The following is a 25,638-nucleotide window of genomic DNA, read 5'->3' as shown; positions in this document are numbered from 1 at the left end:
TTTTGCAGTGTTGTTACTACAAAGCACTAAAGTTTCTAAGTTGCTCTCTTTGTAATAGTCAGATAGTGCAAAGGAAGCTTTTAAATACTTTTAAATCATTATGCAACACTTGGCTTAGATTCTGACAGAAGATGAACGTGTGAAAACCAAGGGAGGTAGTGAGATTTGTTTTTGTTTTAACTTTAATTCTAGACAACTTAGGTTTCTACCATGCACTATATTTCACCTCAAGTATGAGTAATTATGCTAGTTTAGCAATTATTAGAGATGAAAGAAATTCTGTTGGATATGATCCTCCTAAATTTCAGTAGCTTTAGTTTTAGCCAGGATAATGATCAAGGAGTAGCTAGCCATATGCCTAGGGACTATACTGTAGCAAAAAAGATAGGGCTGATCTTGGGGGTATCACAACACATTATAATTAACACTTTCATTCAGCCCTCTTACTTTGCAAAAATTCTTCTTTCTGTTCTGTTCGTGTCAGTGAGACTGCACAAAATTTCTCTGTTCCAATGGAAAGACTTTTAAAGCAGGACCATTGTCCTCCAGTATTTAGAATATTAGTTAACACTGGTCACACTTCTTTTTTCCATCTTCATGTTCTTTTAGTTTCAAACACTTTTTTTCACTATACCGCATAGTTACTAGGGTTCCCCCTTGCCTTTTTTCTAGATTTAGTCTATTTTATCTGTGTTCTTCTAGTGTGTGTATGTTTCAGACTTGCAGATTTTCCTTTAGCTAGAGCAATTCTGTGCATCATATACAGCATCTTTTCTTCGTACACTTGAATCTGTATAATATGTACTCAGAAGGATTGTAGGATTGTTACTTACTCATCATGGCCAATTGAATTTTAGATTCTGGGGGGGAATGTGTTTCGTTTGGGTTTTTTTGGTCTTTCCTGTCATGAGAGCAAACCAGAGAGGTGCTTTCTGAGTAATTGATTCATCTGGTACTTTCACTTTTAATATAGATACAATTAGGTACAATGTTTATTTTTAAGGTTATGATTTTTAGTCCTTCACACTCTTTTTAAAGTCACTTATATATCTGTTGACATAGTAACTTTCCCTTCCCCCTTCTTTTCATTAACGTGATAGGGGCCTACTGTAATTCTTTAAAAATCAAGTATCGGTAACTAGTTAGCTTTCTTATAAATTTGGAAGTACTAGGTATTAGTCAGACAGCCTCGTTCATGGCTGAGGCAGACACCCTCATGCCCTAAAGACAAATGAACAACATGGTGATAATGAGAGTATCAGCGTTTTCCCTTCTTCCCAAACCGTGTTTTGAGAGAGCTCACTTATGCAAGGCAATAGCCTGGAATAGGAATTTTGTCCTCCCTACCGAAAGGGAGCACAAAACACCTTTCTGAGTTTCTCGTACGGACACAGTTCCACTCAGATGTGGGAAGCAAAGATGCTTGAAGTTTAAATGTCCTGGTTAACTTCACAATGGATGGCTTTTGTATACAATCCTTGAAGCTTGTTATGCACTATTATTAGGTTTTATTTTGCCGGGAAAATATATTTCAGATTATGAATCTCAGAGAATTGATTTTTAAGTTTGATTTATTTCATTATTCACATATTTTGGTAACCTACAAGTTCAACTTCTATTAGTGACTCGTTAACTTCTTGAAAGGAAGTTTAAAAACAAAAACAAAAGAACTACTGTGTTGCTGGACCAGATGATGTGATGTTGTGAGGCAGTGTCCTTGGGAAGCCTAGGGTGTGCTTTGGTCAACAGAACTTTCTCTGGCTCTGAATTATGATGGCTTCCCCTCCCCCCCCCCCCCCCCCCCGACAGAGTCAACAGAATTTCTGACTTTGATAGTGGCAGTAGGAAGGGGGAGGGGAAGGGGGAAGTTAATTATTCTCCACCTCCAAAGAATACAATTGCAAGGAAGGAACTTTCTGATTCACTGGTTCCAGGACAACAGGATGTCAAGATGCATGCCTGATGTAACGTTTTCACTCTGAAGATGGGTGGAGGAAATGGAGTACTACTGGCCTGTGCGCGTAACTGCTGGGAAGGGATTGGATTATATGATTATAAAGAACTAGAGCATAGGAAAAGATTTGAGGTTTCCAGTGAAACTGTTGAATAGAAGACTCTCCAGTGAAATACAAGTGTAAGTCAATGAAGGAAGGGCCGAAAGCTTGGAAGGGTAGGTCCACAAAAGGGCTCATGTGTTGTGGGGTATGAGTATTGCAATGCCTGGTTTTCAGGTGGCTGGTTGCCTAGTAGAATAATGATCTTGCATTTGGTGCTTCAGTTCTTCATATAATTCATATGTAGGTTAGGCATTTATGAATGCGACTGTTGAGTAGGAATTACCTCAAGAACACAGTATGAAATACTTGTGAAGAATAATGTGTCTTAGCTCCTCCTGTGTTCCAGACATCGGTACCTAACTTTGTGCAGTAAGGTATCTCATGGTCAGCTGTCACCAGTCTGGTGCTGCTTTTGGAGGTAGGTGAGAAGTCCTTTCCTTCCCAAAAGGAAGGAATCAAAGGGTCATGGTGCTGCTGTTCCTCTCCCAAAGTTAGTTTGCCCTGCCAGGATGTGAGGGATGGAGGTTCTGTTCTCTGCTCTGTCTAAGGATATTTGAACCCATATGTCACAGGGAAGTACGTCAGTCACTATTGCAGCAGCATATTGTGGTGAGAGTGTGTGGCCCTTTTTACTTTTGCAGATGATGTTCCACTCTTCGAAAGTATAATTAAGTATTCATTGGGCAAGAGAGTGAGAAAGCATGCTCACACACAAGGCTTATGGCACTAATGGTTTGAGTACCAGTGGAGAAAGGGAAGACCTTGGGTTCTGGTTTGCTGACTACTTAATGTAATGTATTTCTTGATAAATTATTTCACCGAAAGTAGAACTGGAATCTAGGTTTGCCTTTTCCCAGGTGAGTGTCCTAACCACAAGGATATGGTGTCATACTAATTCTCCAGCTTTCTAGCTCAATTAATATCATAGATGAGGTATGACAGCAGGAATGAATGAGTGTGCCTCAAGTCTGAGGAAAGGTGCTCTTTCCTAGGAAACTCATGACACCAGTGCAAATCGTCCTGATAGAGAAAATGCTGAACTTGTGCCACCCACATCCTGGGTGAGTTATCTAACCAGTGGGTATGGGCAAGAAGTGAAAAGGAAAAGGTATTTCAATGAGCACGTTTTCTGCTCGTGCATTGTAATGACCAGGCAAGGGTATGAAAGCTCTGAAGAACAACTGTAAAACTGAACTGAAAGCCAGGGCAGGCAGGAGGATGTTTAGTCTTTTACTGGCCAGCTGCAGTGGTGTTGGATTGATTTCAGCACTGAGCTGCACAGCACTGAGAAAGTCTGGGTGATAAAACCACAGGTATTACCTGAGGTGAGTGGCATCTGAGCAGAACTTCTGACAACTTGGATGCAGGGTCACCTCACTAGTTTTTGGGCTCTTGAGCTCCTTTGTCATTATAGACTATGTTGAGTGTTGCTCTAGAGAGAAAGTCATCTAGAACGGAGCAGAGATTTTGAGGGATCAAGAAGAAATGTATAAAACCATGGTACACAGTAGATAGAGCTCTCTGCTAAACCAAGGATAATTTTAATTGAAAGGAGTGTTTTTGACCAGAGTAAATGTGTGTCATTAGGTAATAGAGTCAAGGAATGAAGCCATATTTTTATTTTGGCATTGGAATAGTGTCATGTGGCCCCAACTCCTAAAACTAAGCACCTCATTTTAAGCGCATAAATGAATGACTTAACTTTCAGAGGTAATAGGCATCTACGGTAACCTTCGCTGTAGGTCCTCATATCCCTTCTTTACATCTCCTGTCTTCAGATGTGAGGGTTTAAAAACATTGGTTATCTGGAGGTTCTGTGATCCATACATCAGATTGATTCAAATTGCTCTCTCTTGCTGAGCTCAGGTTTTTGTGGACAATGTTTAATTAATTTCCTACTTTCTAAGCATAGTTGAAGAAAACAAGTCTATAGGAATAGCAGAAATTCTTGGTTATGTACCTCTGAGGGAGCTTAGTTGATACAGAGCTTCAATGTTTTGAGAGAAATCTGTACTCTGAAAGTGCTTCTGTTGAGTACTAGATTTGGTAATTAGGCTTAAAATTTATCTTAGTCTCCTGACTTCTTCCTCAAATGGACTGGATGTCCATGATGACATTGTCAAAAATGGAGACAGAGTACTCACTTAAAGACAGGGAGGACAGCTAAAAGTCCTGATCCCAGGACTAAGATTTGACTCCTGGAGTGACTCCTTCCTGCTTTGCTGAGTCTCACCATGGTCCTGAATTTGACCCAGAGGCCAATTATTACTTATTGGATTGCATAATAGAGAATCTTAGGGATGTCTAGAACTTGCTTGAGGTTTATAAAAAACTTTGAGATTCTTTGGAGAGAAGTACTTTGTAAAACGCTACCGTTATTAGTTTATTTTAAACAATCAAAATACCTAGCTATGTAGATGCAGCCTAAGCTTGTCACAAGGTAACGATTAGGGAGACAGATTAGCATTCTGAGCAGGGTTAATTTATCTATTGGTTCAGCTATCCAGAAAACAATATCCTCCACCCCCAGCTTTGGGGATTCAATAGAATTCTCTCTCTGTTGCAGGAAGGAAAGTCTTCTGCCTTTTGTGCACAGTGTTGTGTAAAATTGGACATCTTTGGGTTGTCACATTTGGATACTGTCATCCATGATATCAGGAGTTGAAAGAATATCTAAAGGATTTCTTAAGCATAATTTTTTTCCAGTTAAGTATATTTATTACTTTTATGTTTATGTGCTGCCTAGGAAAATACTTCTATTTTAGCACAGGAATAATATTTTCCAACCACTACAGTCTAATTGGGAACTCCTAATTCATTCTTTCTACAAGAATAACATTAGCGGGGGAAAAAAACAAGCTCAGTGTTGGAATAGACTAAAGAGAGGAGTAAAAAACATGAATGCTATGAGGGGTTTTGTCTTCTTGAAAAAGCAAATGCTGGAAGAATGCTTTATATACTAAGAATCTTCTAAGAAAAATAATCAACATGTAGGCTTAGATTTCCAAGTATTACTTCCAGAAAATACTGCTACAATGCAGTACGTTTAAAAAAAAAAAAAAGGGCAGGGGTATGTCACAGCACAAAGGAAAACAAATCAGAAACACAAATATTCATGTATATGATTAATAGGGTTTATACACAGGGCTAATTTTCAATGGAGTTTTGGAATGTAGGTATTTGAAATGCTAATTTGCAGTTGTATTTCTTTCCCAGCTCTTCTCACACTAAACTCATTGGGTGAGTACACATTTGGGAGTCAAAATAGTAATCAAGTTTCTGGCTAGTAGCTGATAGATGTGTGTTGGTATTGGGTGATGCTGTTCAGAAAATTGGACTTTGTTCATGGTTCTGACCTTTTATGAATGCCAGCTGTCTTAAAGGACATTACGAAGCAGCCTGAAATGTTTCTTGACTTCCAGGAGTCACGCATACTGCTGTTCACATGTGTGGCATAGCTGGGTGTGAAAACATGCGTTTGCATGTATTGGCAAGAAAAAGTTTAGCGGATGAGCCTTTCTTAGAATACCGGTGGTACACTAAGAAGTACCTAGGGAGAGAAGAAAGTGGGGAAAGGTGTATCCTTAGCAGATGAGGCATTAGCATGTGATCCTCCAGCATTTAATGCTTCTCCGTAACTTCCAATTTCAGTTTTGTATCCTGACTGCACCCTTATGGAGATGTATTTCCAGAGCATGTTATTGCGAACTGTGAAATGTCTTCAAAATCTGTTGAATTTAATAGAATTAGAGGATGCTTGGCACCTTCTGTAACTGGCCCTTAAATTTGCCTTCTGCTATGTGATTATCTAATCATACTTAATAGCTACGTGTAGCTGGTAGCAGTGTGAATGTCCTCTTGGTTTTTATGTGGACATGAGGAGGAAGGGGAGGAAAAGCAGAAAGATGCTTCCAGAAATTGCAGTAATTTGTAGGTACTGAAATAATGGCACACACGTTTTATTTCTGTTCTGTCTGGGTAACCTGGTAAATTGTGTATTGATTATGCTAATACAGCTAGTGTCTCTATTACTTGTCTGCAGGTATTATTCAAACATGTAGATAGAAGATGCACTTGGCAAAGTTACCATCCTAAGAAAAAGGCTTTTGTGCAAGATGGCTTTAAATGGAATTACTAATTGTATGCTAATGGCAATTTATAGATTAAGTATTGAGTTATAGGAAATACAAAGTGCAAGTTAAAAATACATATTTTAATCTTCCTATCACCAACAATATTAGTTGCTATATTAGGTTTATTTTCACATCTGTCAAGGAATATGTTTTAGGGAGGGATAAATCAATAGCAATCTATTTTTATAGTTTATTTTGGGATATGTGGCTTTTCCTGCTTTGTTTAAGAAACTGAAAGAAGGCTCAGATGTTTGGGGCAGTGTTTTTTTTGTTTTTTGCTTTAATTTATTAACCCACCTAGACTAGAAGAAAATAGACTTTTTTCAATTATCTTTTGCTTTTATTTTGTTATGTTTTGTTATAGCTCTGAAGCTATAAATCTTAGCCAGAGTTCTCCAAAAGGATTCCCTTTCAGTGAAAATGCCCTTTTTTCACATTTCTAATTTTATCTATTTCTTTTCTGTATAAGGTTTTTCTCAAGCATAAACCAGAAATGACTGGTGCTCTTCCTTAGGGTGCTAACGCTGCGGATTAACTCTTTAGTGAAGGGGAAGCCTAGTCAGTCAGCGGAATATGAATGAGGTTTTGCAAGTTAGGAAATCTGCATATGTTTTTTACTAACTTTGTAAAATCTCCCTCCTTTATATGCCCGCCACGTGTCCTAGGACAAGAATCTAGGCAAAAGGGGTGAAATCTTCATTGGTCAGCAGGTGTTGCTGTAGAGCAGTCAAGAGATTAACTATTTTTAGGACCTCTATATCAAAATTCCTACAGGTTTTCTTTATTGAATTGTCCTTCATGGTACTACTTGGATTTTTGGTTGTTTTTGTTTAAAAGCAGAAGCTGGTCTCAATGTTAACATTCACCAGCCTAGGCATGAGAGATGCTCTGAACTAAAACCAGGGTTTGCCTTGGATGCTGACTGTCTGTACCAAAGCTGAAATGTCCCAGCCTTTCTCATAGATACAGCTTCTGTTTAGAGATGCATTTCGGCAGTAAAAATTTAAAAACTGGTGTGTGTCCAAACCACAAGCCCTTTTAACAGGAGATAGAATTGACATGCTGGAATCCTGTTTTCCCATGATGAGATTTTCTTTAAAAAAATCACTCTCAAGAAGTGTGGTGCCACAGTTGTGGTGATCTGGTCTTTTTAGAAATTTTACTTTTTGGTTTTCTTGTTTGTTTTGTTTTTCAGAAGTTGCACTGGGAAAATACATAGTAGGGAATGGATGATTTGTTGTTTTAAGGAGCAGATAAGTCAACCAAGAAATATTTATACATATAATAGAACAGGTTACCTGTGGTCAAAAACATGTAATTGTACAGACAAGGAATATTGTCACTTTCATGACGTTATTTCAAATGTATGTAGAAGTACTATTTAGCCTTAACATCGCTTATTCATAGTCTAGTTTCATAAGCAATCGTTCTTGTTTCCGAAGGCCTCTCCTTTTGTTAGTATTCCATCACTTTTGTTATCTAGAAGTTATCTTACCTTATGCTAGGATGTGGTAAATATGCTACTGAAGATGATATCTTCATGCACAATTACAGTCTTAGAGTATCAGTAATTTTGAAGCTTGAATTAATAATAATAGCACATACATGCACTGCTTTATCTGCATATCATCCTTGTATTGTTGTACTTCATGCTAGTGTGACAGGAAAGTTTTTGGTCAGCAAAATATAAAGCATCAAATTACATAGGTTTTGTTTAACTTTGCCTTCCTTTCCTGAAAGGAAATGGTATAGGTAATGTTTGGGGGAAGTTAACGTTGAAGTTGGCTAATATCACACTACCTTTTATAGTCAGGTGAGTTTAACAGTGACCTGATAGCTGAAATAATACCAAAGTTTTCATAATTTGGTTGTGGAAAGGCATAAAATGCTAAAAGAGGAATTTCTCTGTTACTACCAGCTGTAGCTTACTTAATGTAGCAAATACCCATGTTGGAGGAATGATCTGACTCAATGCAAATGAAAAATGAAATGCTATTTTGTAGATTAAGCGTACCGATGCTAAGTTTTCCCTTATTCTGGGCATTTTGTTGGGTGGTCTTTTTCTTCATTTTTTTCATATTTGCCCCTAAATGAGGTTTAATATTCCTGACAAATGCATCAGTCTAGTTGAATATTATTAGCAAGTCTTTATGCCATGACTTTTTGTGACCTACTTCATTCTTCTGTAACTCAGAATCCTTAAAGAGCTTAAACAACAGTTTAGAAAGATGCTAATCACAAAGTTACCTGCTCTGATTCTTGTTTCCTTTTTTTTAGTGTGATAAAGGCATAGTGGTCAGTCTTTGTTAATCTGCAAACATCAGCTCTTTTACTAAATCTTCGGAGCTCTAAATAGTAGAGAGGTTTTAAACAATCAGTTTCACAAGGTATATGCTGGCACATTTTTGCATTATAAAAGTGCACATGAAAACAATTTGTTAGGCAGTATCCATGTTTGTTCCATTTTCAGACTTTAAAATGTTCAGCTGAGCTCTCAGTCAGCAGTGCGATCTGACCACATTTTGGTGCGCGCTCACTGCTCGTTAGCAGTGAGAGATTCTGGTATTGCAGGTGGTGGCAATAGTCGTTTAGTACAGAACAGCAGAAGGATGAACTCTTGCATTTTAATTTGCATACACTTGTATTTATAAGTGCAGATCCACTTTAAACAAGCAGTCCTTGTTTACTTCTTAGTGGATGGCTGCTTGGTTTTGAAGTTTCCCCACGTGGGGAACAGTTCTTGAAAAGTTTGTGTTTGGGCACCTCAGTTCCATCCTGAGCTTAAAAATAGTTAGAATTTTTAAATTGCTTTTTTGGACTGAGTTCAGACTTACAACATGCATCATGGTTGGGTATTTCATTTATAGATATGTCTGCAATCTTTAATGTGGTTGATCAGCAAATAATGAGGACCAAGATGATTTTAATTTTAGAAGGGTTGGAACTGGACTCATTTTTCAATTTTAGAGTTTGTTCTTGAGATTTTATTTTTTTGTAAATAGATCAAAAGCTGGGGGTGGGCATAAATGGGGTCATGTTAGACTCCTTCAGAGGTTTCACTGGGGGCTTTGAGGGAGTCAAAAATGACGACATCTTTTTTTTTAATGGTATACTAGTTGTATTCATTATTGTTCTTCCTGTATTAATGAGTCTTACTGATCTGTGCTCCCCTAGTGCAAAATCTTTCTATTTAGTTTAGTTTGACCATGCGCTCCCTGAAGCTCTCCTTTTCATGAGCTTTTCCCATTGCTTTCTTTGTCTGACCAGTTTTCTTTAGCTGTGAGGGCTGCTGGAATGACTGCTTCAGCATAACAAAGAAAATCATGTAGTATTACTACTGCTGAAGTACTGGTAACTTCATGGCTGCAAAATACATATTAAAGTGAAACAGGCAGCTCACAAAGTCATATTTTGTGAAATATTTGTCTTATTCCAGGTCTTAGAAGACTTTATCAGATCTCTGTTGATGAGAAGAGTCTGCTTAACTAGCCACAACTCTGGGATAGAGATTGTTTACAGTCCTCCAAAGATTGTGCTTGACTCTCTTTTTCTAACGTATTCTCTGTGTTTTGGGTTTCTGGTATCCTTAGAGTGTCTTTAGGAAAACTGATATTTTTTTCTAGAAACCCAGATTCTAGAAACCACAAAGTTTATGACAGTCTTGAGGCTGGTGGAAGAGGAAAACAGGTAGCTGTGGAGTGTGTATGTGTGTCTCTTCTTTTGGATATATGTCTAGATTTAAAGTGTGACCCTGAGCATTGTTTTCTGCTGTCCCAAGAACCAGGAACCTCCCCCTCCCCCCCAAAATAAAAAGATCTTGGGACTTTTAACTCAGTCTCATGATTATTTTTTGAGGTCTGAATTCTTGGGAGTTGGAAATACTGTAAAAGTGCAGTCTTTCCCCTTTCAGCTTTTTCCCCTGTGGAGGGAGAATGAATTCTTTTCTCTCTGCTGTTCTCTAAATTCAAAGAACTCAGTCTTTGGGAGAATAAAAAGGAAGTAGTTCTGCCTTTTAGCTCTTCCCTTACTTTTACTTTGGGAGAGTCAATCATACTTAGGCATCATATCAGAGTGTACAAGCACAGTTCTCTCTAATTTTTCAAAGTAGCAGCAGAATGGCTCTTGTTAGGTTCAGTCTTGCCCAATAAGTTTTGAATAGTGAATCTGACAAGAATTGTATTGTTTTTAGTTCTACTGCTCTGGAAAGCTGTGAGCCAAGGGAAAGATGCTGGCATTGTGTATACAGTAAAACAGCATGGGGTTGGTTCTCCTTTGCAAGGCTGTCTGCACTGCTGAGATGTTTGCTACTGGATATAGGATTATTATTATTTTTTTAAAGCTTACATATGAATTAGCATACATACCTCCCCCATCTGCCAGAAGGTGGCTTTCACATATCCATGTGGAGGGAGCAAGTGGAATCTTCAAACCCAGAATTATTCTCTCATTTAGTTGCATAATCAAATACAGTAGAGTGGGTTGAAGAAAAATGTCCCAGAGGAAATTAGATTTGTTTTTTAAGCCGTGAAACCTATTTGGTCACTCTGTTTTCAGATGTGTAGCTTCCATACAGCAAAGTATTCTGTTTTTATTTTGGTTTACACTTTTGCACATTGCAGTGGACCTGTATTCAGCAAGCTTGTCTTGGCTGTGTTGTACAAGCATTACTGGCCTTCAGAACTGAAGCTAGTGTAAAGATGCTTGAAACACTACAACTACCTACCTAACATCCTTCTTTTTTTTTTGGTTCTGTTTTTGTTTTGTTTACCTTTTTCTGACAGTAGAAGAAAATGAAACAGAGGACCAGCAGGCAGGTGTGGGGGACACAGCCGCACAGACTGGTAATGCTGAATTCCTTCATTAGTGTTTGCTTCCTGTTTGACAACAGTGTGAGGGGGTTTTTTTGTTTTGGTGTATTTTTGCCAAGCCCACACTCTTCCTCCTCCTCATTTTCAACTCAGAATGCATTTTTGGAGGTCATGATGAAAAAATGACTTTCCTCTGCCCTCACCTTTCAATTGCTGAGAATTAGAAATTCTGCCTTTTTTAGGTCAGCCAACTGAAAGAGAGATACTTACCTTTTAAGAGTCCACCATGTTTTTCTTTTTGTTATAAATAATCCTTCTCTAAATCCCCCACATAAAAATCCACCCTATGCCAGTTCAGATGAACTTGAATATTCATTCCATTTAAGCTACTTTCAAAATATGTGGATAAGGATCATTTATAATTGTTTGTATAATTTCTTACCAGTCAGAGACCCTTAATTTTAAGCCAGTGGGATCAGGTGGACAAATCTATTGTCAGAATCAATGTGAAATGTATTGTTAATAATCATGAAGAAATAATTGTTAATTCTTATAACAACAAGGGCTCTTTTGTTCTTGCAACTTAATATGATTCTGGGAATTCAAGAAATACATCACTTTTGTCTTTGGTACCGATTCCACAGATTTTTATCTGAAGGGCAGTATGGAGTCATCTGAGTGGTCTTATTCATTCTGCTGAGGTCATCTTTTGGAGTAAGGGCTGGTTCTTTAACAGTGTTCCTAGAAGGCTACTCATCTCTGCCTGTGTGTAGTATGTAGGTAACTTGTCAAGAATAGTTTGTTATTCCTTCTACGAAGGTGAAAAACGTAGTTAACTTTTGTTCAGCTAGGATGCTTTATATTTTTGTTGTGTAGGTTTGTTTTTGGTGATTACCTCCTTTAATAGGCTCTTGTGGCTCTGTGAGTAAATTGTATTGTTTAAAATGCAAAATAAAAGTGAGACAGTTCTCTGCTTTTTTGATGATAAATTCCTCAGACTCTTCTGGATGTATTCAAACTCTTCTGAATGTACTTACGTCTCCACTTAGTTATTTATAAACTTGAAAATGGGTGTGTGGGGGGGGAAATTGTACTGCTATAAACACTTCTACTAGAAGAAATAGAGGACTGTGAAACCAGAGATCAATATAAGGAATGGTTGCTTTTCTACATTTTTTCTTAAAAGAATTTTCAGTGGTTATGTTGTCTTGTTAGTTTATTTACTCCCCATCATATCCTGTGTTGTCTCTGTCTGTTTCTAGGCAAGATTTGACATTCTGTTTCTCTCTATAGCAAGAATGTAATGCGGATATTAAAAAGCAAAAAAACCTTCTGAAACAGCAAGTAGTACAGAAGGCCCACACTGTATACACATTGCCAGAAGTTTTTATAGTAATACTTTGTATCTAAGCTCTGGCTCTAACCGTTAAATGTGCTTTTTATAGAGTACCAAGTTATAAATGTAGTGCAGCTACGGCATATTAATCTTACTGCAGAGATTTAATGAGGCAGTTGTTTTGCGATGGACACTATTGGGAGCAGAGAGCGACAGAGTTTTACTTTACCACTGAGCTGAAGAAATATTCCTTGCCTGGTAATAATTATAACCACATGATCTTAGTTTTCCTTTCTTTTGCCAGCACTTTTCCATGCAGAAGTGGCTTGGAAGGAGGTCTACAGCAAGGCGGTGAAATGGATTGGAAAGTAGGCTGTTTTCTTGGTAGTTTGATGTTTTAGTTGTGATCAGCTATGGATCCTTATAGCACAGGCAGAAATAGGTAAGAGGAGTTTCAAGAATACAGATAGTCTTTGCAGTCCACTGAGATGGCTTTTAGATATTCATTACTTTTACTTGACTTTTATATGGGTTATAAAAAGTAAATGTGGTGAAACCTCATTTTTACATGGACAGAATAGAATTTCTGCTGGTTGGCCTTAAACCGCTCCCATACTTGAAATTAATTGAAGTCCATGGCTTTATTACCTCCAACACTTTTAAGCCAATGCAGTTTTTCACTTTCCCCAAAGTTGCAGTTTTATTAGACCAAGTTACAGCAATAACATCCCTTATGAGGAAGAGGAAGAAGGGAAGGGGAGAACCACCTGCAAGGGAACATAGTAATGAGAAAATCATGCTTCTTTTAATTTCCATTTGTAAATAATGTTAACATAATCAGTAACAGAAGACAACTTTTTTTTTTTTTTAAGTGTGTTAATAGGCTGAATTTATTTCTACTCCAAAAACTTAACCCTTCTTTCCATACTAGATAATTTTAAATTGTATCTGCAGATGGGGACAGGGTGTGTGTATTGTTGTTGATGTGTGTTGAAAATTTTCAGTTGTTGCATGGCAGTCTCTGAAACATGGTAGGGGAGCCTCTGGAAGTGACAGTGGTGGTTGCACATATTGGGAAAGGTAATCTTAGTATCAGGACAGTCTTTCATGAGGGAATTGGAGCTGTGTTTGTTGCAGATGTTGGGGAGAAAAGAAATGTGGGAGATGAATGGCATTTGCCCTAAAGTCTGTGTGAGAGCATGAGCTTTAAATAGGAGGTAAAGGAGCAAGAGCAGATGAATGTATATTGCATTTATAAAATAGATTTTATTCTAGTCTCTCAAAAGAGCAGCTCAAATAAGGTGGCTTATCCTCAGTTTAAGTAACCATTCAGGGTTAGACTAGATCTTGATGGAAGACACTGAAAAACTATCTATTCACAAAGCCTCCAAATGGTATTTTCTGTCTTTAAAAGTCTTTTTTATTTCTGTGGTGATATCTCTTCATGAAAGTGGATCACGGTGGAAATGCATTCATTGAGAGGGGCTGAGACTGCCAGAACTCATTTCACAAAGCTGTCGTAGGCTAAACTCAAACCTAGGTCCCAGAGGGTCCCACTTAAGTGTTGACCTAAAAACAAATGTGCCAGTTGGCTAGAGCATGTATTCTAAAGTTGCAGCAGAAGGGAATAAGCTTGACTGACTTCTGTCCCTGTAGAGTTTATATCTGCAAATGCAGAAGGAGAAGCAAAATATTTATTAGTCTTAAAACGATTCTAATTTTAATAACTAGTCTCTAAGTAGGAAGCTTTAAATTGAACAATTATTTAGGCTTTTGTGCACTAAGGGGTGCATGTGTGCATACATGTGTGTGTGTTGTTGAATTCCTGTAAAGTGCAAATGTTTCTGAATAATAAGTCTTGAAATTCCCTCCCCACCCTTTTATTTCCTTCAGCATTGTACTTAAAGCAGAGTCAGATACTATCCTTATTTTAAAACAAACAGGTCTGTAAACTTTATGTGCAGCATTTAAATACTGATGTTAAAATTCAAGCCCAGTGCCCACATTTCCCTGAGTGCTGTCAGTTTTATTAGATGAAACTGGGAGCTTGAGCTGAGCAACTAATAGTATGCGATGAGCACATGCTGCCTTCCAACAAGTGTTTAATGATGTTGGGGTCAGTTTGCAGCAGTTAAGACAATTATTTCTTTTTCTGAACTGCTTATAACCTGGTGATCTTTTAACTACTTTTATTAAACTTGCAAAAGATCTTGGAAAATATAGTGGCGATGTAGGTTAATGTAAGTTGTTTAGATTCAGATAGAGCATTCAAAAATGGCAAAAATTTCCTAAAGTATTTATATTTGATTACTATCCCCGCTGGCTGTGTAAATTTGCTGACTGCTCCTTTATTTGAAAGTAGCTGCCCAAGTTAAAGTTTTCATTCTTGCAAAAACCTTGTGAATGTAATTTGTTATAGAAGGTTCGTACTCTATGTGTAGGCAGGGCTTTTGCACAGAAAATACATTTTTGCCTTCAGAATGTGTTTTTTTTATTTTTTAAAATTAATCTGTTTTCCCTCTGTAATATAATTCCCTTAAAAGTAAATTCTGCCCTTTACCCTTGTCAAAGAAATTCCTTGGTTTTGATCATGAGCCACGTAGCATGAGAAAGACTTCCTGACATGGGTCATTTCCAGTTTTTGCTTGCAGCTACTTCTGTATTTGAACAGTTGAAGGGCAGGGGTACAGCAGTGTGGACCAAAGGATGTAGAAAGATGATGAGAGCCCTGACCCTTGTGGGCAGCAAGAATGCCTGCTCCTCGTGTACAATAGCAAATGGCTGTGCCTACATCACTGTAGGGTGCTCACAGAGGATTTTCGAGTAGGTTAAAGTGGAATTCCCCCCCCTTCCCCATTCTACTATGAAATGAGTGTGTGAAATGTGTTTGTGTCTTTTAGTTAGAAGTTACTCTCAGCAAAGGTACGGTAAGTTGTGAACGATCCTTATCAATTGCAATGCTAAATAAAGTGGGTTTACAGACACCACCTCTGTGTTGCTGCAGACAAGGAGCTTGCTCCTGGTTAGTCATCTGCTTGGCTAAGGAGCGTAACATCTTAAAACGCACCTGCACAATCTCCTATTATTACGTGAGTTTATCCTTGTTTTCTAAAATGACTTGTTTTAGTCTTAGTTCTCTCAAATATCTAAAAGGAAAAATGAGATGGCTATTGTAGAAAAGGGAAAAGTGGTGAAACACTTGCATTCCTTTTGCTGGAATGTACACAGTCATTTTTCTTCTGCATTTCACTTGTTGTACTGTGGTTCCCAAGGAAAAACAAAGTTAAGTGCCAGCTTGCTTTATTAGGGAAGACAGATTATTTTATTTCTGTCTTTTGAAGGAAGCTTTTAGTAAAGTGGGCAAGAAGTCAGGAGTAGTTTAAGCTACTCCATTTCTCAGAGGAGGAAGAAAAGTTCTAGACTTCATATTACCTCATGTTGACACTAGTCACCTCCAGAACTGAGGTGGTGCAGTGAGCTGTGTGGCTTTTCAGTTCTCAGGGGAGAAATTGTGGGTGAAACCTCCCAATTCTTCCAGTTTGGAAGCTTTGACTGGGCTCAGGACTGCTGCTTTGAGGCTAGAACTACCCTGCTGCTCGCCTGATACTTGCTAACGTGAAAAAGACAGACTTGTCCTTACACACTATGTAGGGTTTACAACAGTTTGTTTCCAGTTTTCTGTGATCTAGCAAATACAGGAACTTTACCAGGTTTGCTTTAAGTCAGACACAAGTTCAAAGCATGTGTAACATTTTGACCCAGGGTATAATCTTTCTAGGGCATTGTTTGTGTCAAGTAATATAGTGATGGAGTATTGGAGTGGGTTGTAAAATCAAGATTAATTTCATGTTTATGTAAATCAAATTTGTTAGTCTCTTAATTCTGGTAATTTCCTGTGAAACGCTGTAGTTAAACAGTGAAAAGAAGTTCCTGCACACTCATTGACTTGATTTTTCTTTTAATTGAAAACTAGTTGCATAGGTGGCTTATCCTTTCTTATAATGATCAAAGCAGCTTCAATAACTGTGATAAAATCGACAAACTTAACAAAGAAGCATGGAAGAATTGCTTGAGTGAGGAATAGTGCTGCATTTGTGGAAGTAGAAGGGAAATTCTCCTTTCATCAAAGTTAGAAAAAAATTAAGTAAAAAGCCTCCTGTGCTTATTTAGCAATAAAATCTACAGTGCTGCAGGCTTATGCCAAAAATATTCCTTCTCACTGTTACCACAAGAACCTATCCTGCTTTTTGTTTTCTTCTTTTTAAAGGTTCTGTTCTTAGAAGCCTGAGGTCACGATCTTGATTTTCTTTCAGACCCTAACTGTAAACTAGAAGACAAGGCAGAAGATGGAGAAGTGCTAGACTGTAAGAAAAGGCCGGATGAAGGGGAGGAGTTGGAAGAAGAAGCTGTGCACAGCTGTGACAGCTGCCTCCAGGTGTTTGAGTCACTGAGTGATATCACAGAACACAAGATTAATCAATGTCAACTGACAGGTAAACAATATTTATCACTTTGTGGCTTTTTGCACTGTTCTATTCCTGATTTCCATTCTCTCCTTCTGATCTTCCTCCTCCTTTCTCAGTTATTTTACTCCTACACTTGAATGCTTAGGTGAGACCTTTATCAACGGATTCTGGGGCAATGTTAAACTATAAATGGGGCTGTCTAAATTTCCTTCAGGTTGAAGGATATATGGATAATTACACATTGGCACCTTATTTAAAGCATTCCTTAGCTGTCTGTCTGCCTGGCTGCTGCATGTATTTTCTAGATTCATGCTGTACAGCTTTCCATACTTTACTTAACATAAATATTTTCCTAAGTCACTTGTGAATACAGGGAGTACTTATAAATGGGTTTAACTGCATCTGCATAATAATGAATTTGTGCAATGGCATGTTCTAGAGCTGGATTGGATATTGCTTTAGTCTAATCTGTTAACTACAAATGACTGTACAGTAATTAGTAACTGAAAGTTGAAAGGAATAAAGCAAATTGTTAAAAGGGAAAATAAAATCCCACCTTTACTAAGGGGCAGAACTGAATGCTGATCAGGTACTATTTACCTGAGCAGAGTTGGGTCAATGGATCTGTGGCAAACCTGAATTATTTAACTTTTTAGGTAAAGAAACAACAAATTAAAGAGTTGGGTTCCTCACTGAAATGATCGTAGGCAGCCTCCTCACCCTTGGAAACCATATCAAATCTGCTGAAGTAGTTTTGTCCTTTAGATTTTATAGCTCTTTTGATGGTACACACTGTAGGTCCAAATAGATTCAATATCAGTAGAAAAGCTTTTTTAGTTTTTATTAGATGGTATGTTAGTTTTACTCACTACAGCATAAAATATATTTATTGTGAAGTGCAATTATGTTAAAAACCTTGCTTGATTAAGTCTTCGTAAACATAGAAAGCTGTCCCTCTTGTTTGGGAATGCTCTTAGAACGTGTCTGTGCTTGTGCTCGTGTCTGGAGAGCTTCCTGGGTTATTTTTGGTTCCAGTGGATCCATAGGCTAAGTTCTGGCAAGATGACATAGAAGTCAAGTAGCACTACAGTTCTTGAGAATGAAGTGTGAAAAGCTGAACAGACAAGGAGGAAGTGGGCAGGAGTAGAAGAAAAGTTGAGGAAGTAATATGAATTTGCCAAATGGTTTTAATCCCAACTTCAAATCATGGAAGACGAAAATCTGCTGCAGCAGGAAATGTTTGCTTTTATTAATGCTTTGCTTTGCCTTTTCTTGCTTTTAAAATGTTCTAATGTAAGATACAGATACTTCTGCCCTTCCCTAATCGCTGCTGCAAACTCCTAAGATGTATCTGTCTATATTACTCATGGTTTCTGGCAGTATGGATATTCTCTCTTGAGTTTAATCAAGTCCTATTGTTTCTCTGTCCTTTTGTTTGTACCTACTTTCTTTTGCGCTTTCTGTGTCAAAAAATTAATGGCTTTACTTTGTCTCTTCTCTCTCTCTCCCAGAAAGCCTCCCACTGCCCCAAATCCCCTGAATCTCCCCTTTCCTACCTCAAATCCCATTTATTCATCCCTGTTTTTTCACCTTGATCTGATATGGTCCTCTTCTCTTCCTGGTTAGGTCTTGCCTCCCTTCCCTAGCAAACACTTGATTCCTCCTAACAAGTAGGTGCTCTGCTTTAATGCTGCAAGCAGAGTGCACTGAACAGTGCTTGCACAGTCGAGTTGGGAAACTGAAGAAAAACAGATGGGGGAAGCAGGAGGAAGAGCCCTGGAGTACTGCTCCTGAACTGCTACAGACCAGGCCTTGCAGAGAGTTGCCATGCTAAATGAGAGTGAAAAGAAGTCTACTTGGATTAGTCTGTTTGGGGTGCATGGCAGGAATATATGTGTGATATTAGAGGACAGGGGAATGAAAACAATTCTTGTAGGAAATGCTTTAAATCCCTAAAAATGCATTTGCCTCTCTTTCAAGGAAACTTGTGATAGTGAATGGGTAGAAACCAAACTGTTTGAAAGCTAATGAAGTGAATAAAACCTTTTGTCTTCCTAAACTGCTGGTGCTCATGCACCTGGACTACCAAGTGGACAAAAAAGCCAACCTTCCTCTGTTTCTCTCGCTGGGGGAGAGGCCTGAGGGGGGTGGTTAGAGTTAAGGATTCCTTTTTTTTCCAGCAAAAAAGTATTAAATAGGTTGCTAGTGAGGGGAATTCAGTGCAGCACCTAAGTTGCATGCATATCCTAACACTAGGGGCACAACACTTCAAAAACCTCATCCTTTTAGATTATTTTTAGTTTATTGGTGACAAACAGTTGCCAGACAAACAGCTTACCTTTTCCTTCTGAAGCACAGTATATATTTGACAAAAACAAAGTTTACTCTTAGCGTTTTAGGCAAGTTACCTGAACTTTTGCCTTGCTCTTGGACTTCCATCAATGCCTTTGAGTGCCATGGTCAGATTCAAAGTTTTCAGAATACTACTACCATGGCTGGCCTTTCTGAGCAGTTGCACTTCCTTTCCTCATCACCATCTTCTGAAGCAATAGAATATTATGTAATTGCTCTGCTTGAAAGGGTCCCTATGAAACTAGTAGACAACCTAAGCTATTTTTCTGTCAGGAATTCATTAATGAAAGGCAGGAGGTTTACCAAAATTGAATTTCTTCTATGATCTGTTGTTTGAGTCAACTCTGTCCTCCTTATGGAGGAGAGCAGAGTCCATCATCTGTCCTGATATACCATCTTTCCAATCTGGTCCTAATTTCAGGTACAGGAGAGCCATCTAGACTCTTTAGAAACTTGTCCATCATTTTAAAAAATGCCAGATATTTCAGCCTCTGAAGTTCACATTCGATTTTTAAAGCCCTGCAGCTTATTTATATTTTACTGAGTTTTGGAGCTCTGTCAGATGGGTAAGGAGCTACACTTGCAGCCAGAATTTATGAACTATGCATGTTGACCTAGTTGTAGGGTCATTTCCCATACAGTTCTGCTGGGTTTAATCAAGAACTGTGTGGATGGAAGAAACAGGAAGGCAAAACAATGACTTAAGAGACTCTAGTAAACCTCTGAAGTGAAACATGAAGTTGAGTGTCTTAGTGTCTTGACTGTGCCTAATTCTACCAACCTGGTAGCACGCTTGAGAATGAGGCTTTCTAGTGTAGGTTCTCAAATTGATACTGGGGCTTCTGATTTCTGGATTTCACAATGTTAGCTGTGTTCTTCTGAAGCTTTGACACTTCAGCAGACAGACTAAAATTGCTATATTGAATCTCCATTCTGCACTCTCAATCAAGGACAGGAGTAAGGTGAGGGAAGCTGGTTTATTAAACAGCAGGCCCAGTCTCTCAAAGTGTGAGTCACCCCACACCTATTCAGAGCATAGTGGAAGATGAGGGTTACTTACAACTCTGCAAGGTTTAGCTCTCAGTGTCTTGACTTGCTGTTCTCTTAAAGATTTTTTTCCAAAGAAAAAGGAAAAAAGTTCTCTCCCAACTGATTCCTTCCTGTAATCTGTTGTTTGAATTGAACTCATGCTCTTTTTTCTAGAGGAGGGCATAGTTGCTCTTTTATCCTAATGTGTGTGCTATTCATCTTTTCAATTTGGGTCTGATCCAATATCCATTGAAGTCAGTGAAAAGATTCCCATTGACTTCAGTGGAGGATAGAGCAGGCCCTTCATGATCTGTTCACTAATATTTTTGCTGTCATCTGAAATTCTTGTACTGAAGCTTTCTCTGAAAACGTGATGATTTATTTATGTTAATTGCTGACACATCCTGTGATGTTTGTGGAATACAGGTAATGGATAAAGGGGAGGAAAAAGTAAAAAAAAAAAAAAAATTCCTTGCATTATTTGTAACTACTGGCAGATAAGATGCTGAACTATATGAATTTAGCCATTACAAAAAATTGGTAATAAAAATATGTTTTAATAGTGTTTCTCTCTGATCTCAATGCTTTTCTCACTCCCTTATCACACTTATCCTTCCTGCAGCATTTTCATTCAATAACTCATGAGCCCCTTGCACATTGTCATTCTCTAAGCTGTGTGTGTAAGCAAAGAACCCAGTTAACATGGCTGTGAACCAGATGTCCTTCTAGTATATGTCAGTTTGGACCCCATTGTAGGAACATGCTTGCAGGATCAAATCTGGTTCAATACTGAGAAACCCTCAACAGCACCTTCTCTCCCTCCTTTCCCAACAGATGGGTTGGAAAAAAACTTTACTTCTGCACTTCTGCCATATATGCTTTTGGTGAGGCACAATTTGTCAGACTCTTTCCTTAATCTTCTGCTTCACCTCTAATCTGTCCTCTCTGCACAGTGCTTCATGCTGTTTGTTTCACCTTTCAGTCCAACCCCTCAGGGATCATATTCTATGATGTCCTCTCTGTGTAGGCGAGAACTGCATTCACTTCCTCTGACTGGCTCTGTGTGTTCAGAGGCATTCGCCTCAGGCTTGGTTCTCTTGAAGATCAGGTAGGTCACTTTGGAATCAGAAGTCTCAGTCATAACCAGAGCAATACTAGAAAAGGAGCATCCGACTATGCTGCCTTGCACCTTGGCAATCATGAAGTGAGCATGCCAGCCTAGGTGGCTGAGATGTTGCACAACTCAACAGTGATGGAAGTGCTGGTACACAAGACTGGCATCTTCCACCTGAATGTCAGTAGACCTAGCTGTTGTTACACATGACTTCCCTATTAATCACGCTGACATCAGAGGCTGTAAAACTTGTCTGAAAGCAGGCTGCTGAATCATATGCAGCCATAGCTTCAACACTAAGGGTGTTCTGACAGAAAAGGCATGAGCTATTTCTCCATCAGGGATATTTATTTTAATAATAGGTGATAGGTAGACTTAGTTTTAGTGCTTTGTACTCTAACTTAGTGCTAGAGCTTTGGCAGGGTTAAGTATGTATGTCAGGCAGAGTTGAGAGCCATTTGTGTTACTCCCTAAGTTGTTTCTGATGCTGAAAAGGTTACTGGTTATAGTCGTGTATCCCCTGCTGATAAGGAGATGTAGTCCTACTGTCTAGTGCTGATCAGAGAGTCCTCTCGCATTCCATCTGAGAATAATTCCAACAGATGTGGTGGGGAGCAGTTATTCTGAATGCTGCTCTCCATCAACACTGGAGTAACACTAAGCTGGCAACTTTTTGCTGAGTCAGTACTTGTGTGTTTCCCATTATAACCAAACCTAAATTTCATGGGTGTCATCCTCCTGTGTGGTTGAAAAAGAGATCACTATCTTCCTGCATGTCTAGAAATAAGAGGTTGTGCTCCCTAACAGCTTCACAGAAAGCATGCACCACAAGTGTCATGGACTTACCAAACAGGAGGTAATAGAGATTCCACTATAATGGTTTCCTTCTCTCGCCTCTTTTCTCTTCTTCCTAGTGCCCAGGAATCTTTCACCTTTCTGAATGAGTTGGTAATGCCAGGACCATCTCCTGCACTAGAAGACTTGAAAACTTCCCAGGGGATTTTGTCCCAAAGGATGTATACTGTGCACAGTGAGACTACAAGATAAATCTTGTGAGCACTTGGCATTGTCATGCTTTGATTTCTTAGCTAGAATTGCTCTTCCTGTTAGTGAAAGAATCCTAGAGCTGGCCAAACATCTTACAGATCTTGCCATTGGTTTTTCAATTTCCACTAGTTGTGTGGAGAAGAGATACATGGCAAGGATCCTTTGTCATCCCTGCAGTACAAGAGAAAAATCTGAGTTTGATATAAGTGCTTCTGAGGACAAGGACCCTAAGAAGTTAAACCCAGGATGCACCAAAAGCATATTCATCAGCCTCATTGCAGTCAGTGGCACACTGCCAAGCACTGTTTGCCAAGTAGTTACTTCACTTGAGAGAGTCACCCTCTCTCTCTTGAGAATTCCTGCACCAAGAACTGCATATGGATTTTACGTTAAACAGTTAGTGAATAAAAGACAAACAGTACTCGGACTGGGGACTTGAGCCTAGGCCTCTCTTTTTCCCCAGGAGGTTTCCCAGTTGCTGGACTACAGAGGCATGCTTCTACTTTTCCGTTTGCTTTGGACCACAAACTTCTGACTTCTTTTCCACAAAATGACATTCTGTTTGACTGAGAGAGTGGAAAGCAGACCCTCTCCTCCAGTTTCCTGTCCCAGCCGGCACACATTGCAGTTTGCACTCCTTTGAGTTGTGAGTTGTTGACTCAAACACTTTTAGAATTACGTGGTCCAGGACCATGTCTCCTACTCCAAATCTTTGATTTTTGGGGAAAAGGGGGAATGGGGTGGTAGCTAAAACATCTACCTCCAAAAATCATCATTTTGAATTAAAAGAGCAGTGGGCAATTGTGTAGCTACTGTGGGAAACCCAGTCTTGTGAGAGTGGGCCTCTGAACATGCCTATTGGAGTAAGCCTGTCAGTGCAGTTGGATGTTCTTAGGTATTATAGAATGGCTAAGGCATTACAGGAGCACAAAGTCCTGTTAAAATTATAGTAATTTGGGACATCTGCCACATAGAAGCTTGTAAGCAAAACTCTATGCTCCTAGACAGGAGAGATGAAGGCTTTGATCATTGCAGTCCTGGACTTTTATATCAAAATCTTGCTTAAACCATCCTGTAGGTAGCTTGGTACTCTTGAGATGTGCAATAAACTTCAGTGTCCTAGAGTTCAAACCAGTGAAAGTAGACTGCATAGCCTTCTTGCTGCAGATCTGTGATGAACAGTCAACATGGGTAAGGAGACAAACTCCTCCCCCTTGTGCTGGGAAACCATTAATCTCTCCTCTTGAGACTATTAATAAAGCCATAAAACCAATGGCTTTTCATCTCTAAGGTTTTTAAAAGCAGCCTGTTGCACTTCCTGAGCTGTCTGTCAGTGACCCCTTGTAAATGAAGGTAATTGACATCTGTATCATGGAACCGATATTCTTGCCTCGGGGAACCCCAGTAATAAACCTGTTCGTGAACGTGAATTCTAAATGTCAGAAATCTTGTTCTGTTTAGAAGTGGGAGAGGAAGCAAGTGTTGGTGTCATCCTAGGGACTGTCAGTGCTTCTTATATATCTTTCGCTGATACTTTTTCTCTGCCTTTTGCTCCCTGTTTTCCTCTTACTGTAGGCTGACTTTTCCATCACTAAAAAGACAGGTAATTCTCGCAGCCCATACTGGCAAGGATAGCTTTGGCTGGCTTATCTACTATATGTGTCTGCTAAGGACTTTATACTGTATGAACCTGAGCTTGCAGCATAATGGAAGGAGACTTTATCAGACCCCATGTCCCTACACCAGTGAGAAAACCTGGCTGAGTACCATGGACAGAGACGTCTCCCTGCTGGCCCAGGAAGTGTTGGCATGCAGCAGCAAACACTGGATTGCACACTGTGTTTCTCTCATCTGCAGAGTGTTTTGGTGTAGGCAGCCCCAGTGGTTGTAACAGTGGTTACAGGGCCTAGACCTTGGTACAGCTGTCTGTCAACTGTCCTTTACATTTAAATAATCTAACATCATGTTTAGTGCTACTAAGGCTCATCTTGCAGCAAACCATATGCCTTACTGGGCAAATGTAGTATGGCAGCAGAGTTTGCCGAAGTGCTGTTATGCACATCGAGGTGTTCACTCCTGTCCAGAACATCAATCGGGTCATCTTGAGACTTGTGGATCCTACATTTGAATCATGCTTTTCACCACTCCTGCTCAAAGCTTCTCAGTAAATATTCTTTCACTGAGGGTAAGGAATGAATATTGAGGACAACAGTACACCATTCCGCAGGTTCGGTGACTCCATGTTCCTGCCACCCAAAATCTGTTTTTCAGCATGGACTTAGCTTTAAGTAAATGATTTACCTTACCTCACTGTCTTATTCTCAAGTCACATTCAGCAGTAGGACTTATGGATATTTTTTAATTGAGCTATTCCAGAAGACATGTCTGTGTGGTGTGGTGCTTTTTTGACATAGGGCCATAGGACCATCAATTTGACGTATCTGACATGCCATTGTGGGTGAATGCAATGCCACTGGGCCCTGAGAGGAGCCATGGCAACATTGCATATAATTCTTCTTCTGGCTTTGGTGCTTCTGAGTTACCAGGCTATCTCCACCCCATGGTCCCTGTTTCCAAACACTGGGGGAATAACTTGCCCAGCTCCCTAGCTCTTTCAGACTTAGATCATGTGCCTCCCTGGCACTGTGTTGAAAATCAGCCCTAGCTAGATCCAAGGCTTTGCTTTATTACATTGACAGACTGTTGCTCCATTTATTTATAGCCACTGCTGGGTGTTCTAAAGGTCAAGTCATTTCCTCACAGAGCATTTCCAAGTGGGCAGTACAGGGTATCTCTCTGCATTACTGTTTGGCTACTGTGTCTTTCCAATCAAATATTAACCTCCCTCCCCCAGTGCTCAAGTGACACCTCCTGCCTGTTTCAGAAAAGGGTCCAATTTCTGAGATCTGCCAGGTGATGACATGAGGTAATCCACTGACCTTTATCAAGCATTGTGTGGAGGACTTAACTGCCAGAGCTCATTCCAGTTTGGGGAGAGCAGTACTATAATCACTATTTGATCTATGCAGCTGAAATTCCCAGTTCTCATTGTCCAAGGAAGATGGTTGCCTGCAGGGGAGAGAAGGGAAGTGGGGGGGGGGAGTCATCAACACTGGCACATTCATGAAGAAGAAAAAATAGTCGTTACTTACCCTATGATGACTATGCTGCTTCCAATTACTGTTGTAATCAATATGGATCCTGTGGCCAGGCTTGTCTCCTTGCTTTTCACAGTCCTCAGTAATACAAACTTTGAATTGTAAAGCTGCTGGTGATATAGGGTCATAGCTGTCCTG

At 39.2% G+C, this 25,638-nt stretch overlaps 1 protein-coding gene across 6 annotated transcripts in view; it reads left to right on the top strand.

The window, feature by feature from the left end:
• Nucleotides 1–25,638, top strand: part of ZNF521 (zinc finger protein 521) — a 232,229-nt gene that overhangs the window by 7,964 nt on the left and 198,627 nt on the right. For 4 of the 6 annotated variants that reach the window (XM_064507330.1, XM_026095949.2, XM_026095946.2 and 1 more), the window contains one exon: nucleotides 16,648–16,827. Coding sequence is in view for 4 of the 6 variants with exons in the window: in XM_026095946.2 (XP_025951731.1) it covers nucleotides 16,648–16,827 (180 nt within the window). In the remaining 2 variants the exon portion in view is untranslated. Of the gene's footprint in view, nucleotides 1–10,971; nucleotides 11,032–16,647; nucleotides 16,828–25,638 lie in introns of all 6 variants that reach the window. The other 2 variants (XM_064507328.1, XM_064507329.1) reach the window with 1 other exon arrangement.

This window comes from Dromaius novaehollandiae, chromosome 2 (assembly GCF_036370855.1).
Source record: "Dromaius novaehollandiae isolate bDroNov1 chromosome 2, bDroNov1.hap1, whole genome shotgun sequence".
Taxonomy (NCBI): Eukaryota; Metazoa; Chordata; class Aves; order Casuariiformes; family Dromaiidae; genus Dromaius; species Dromaius novaehollandiae.
This window is presented reverse-complemented; position numbering and strand designations above follow the sequence as displayed.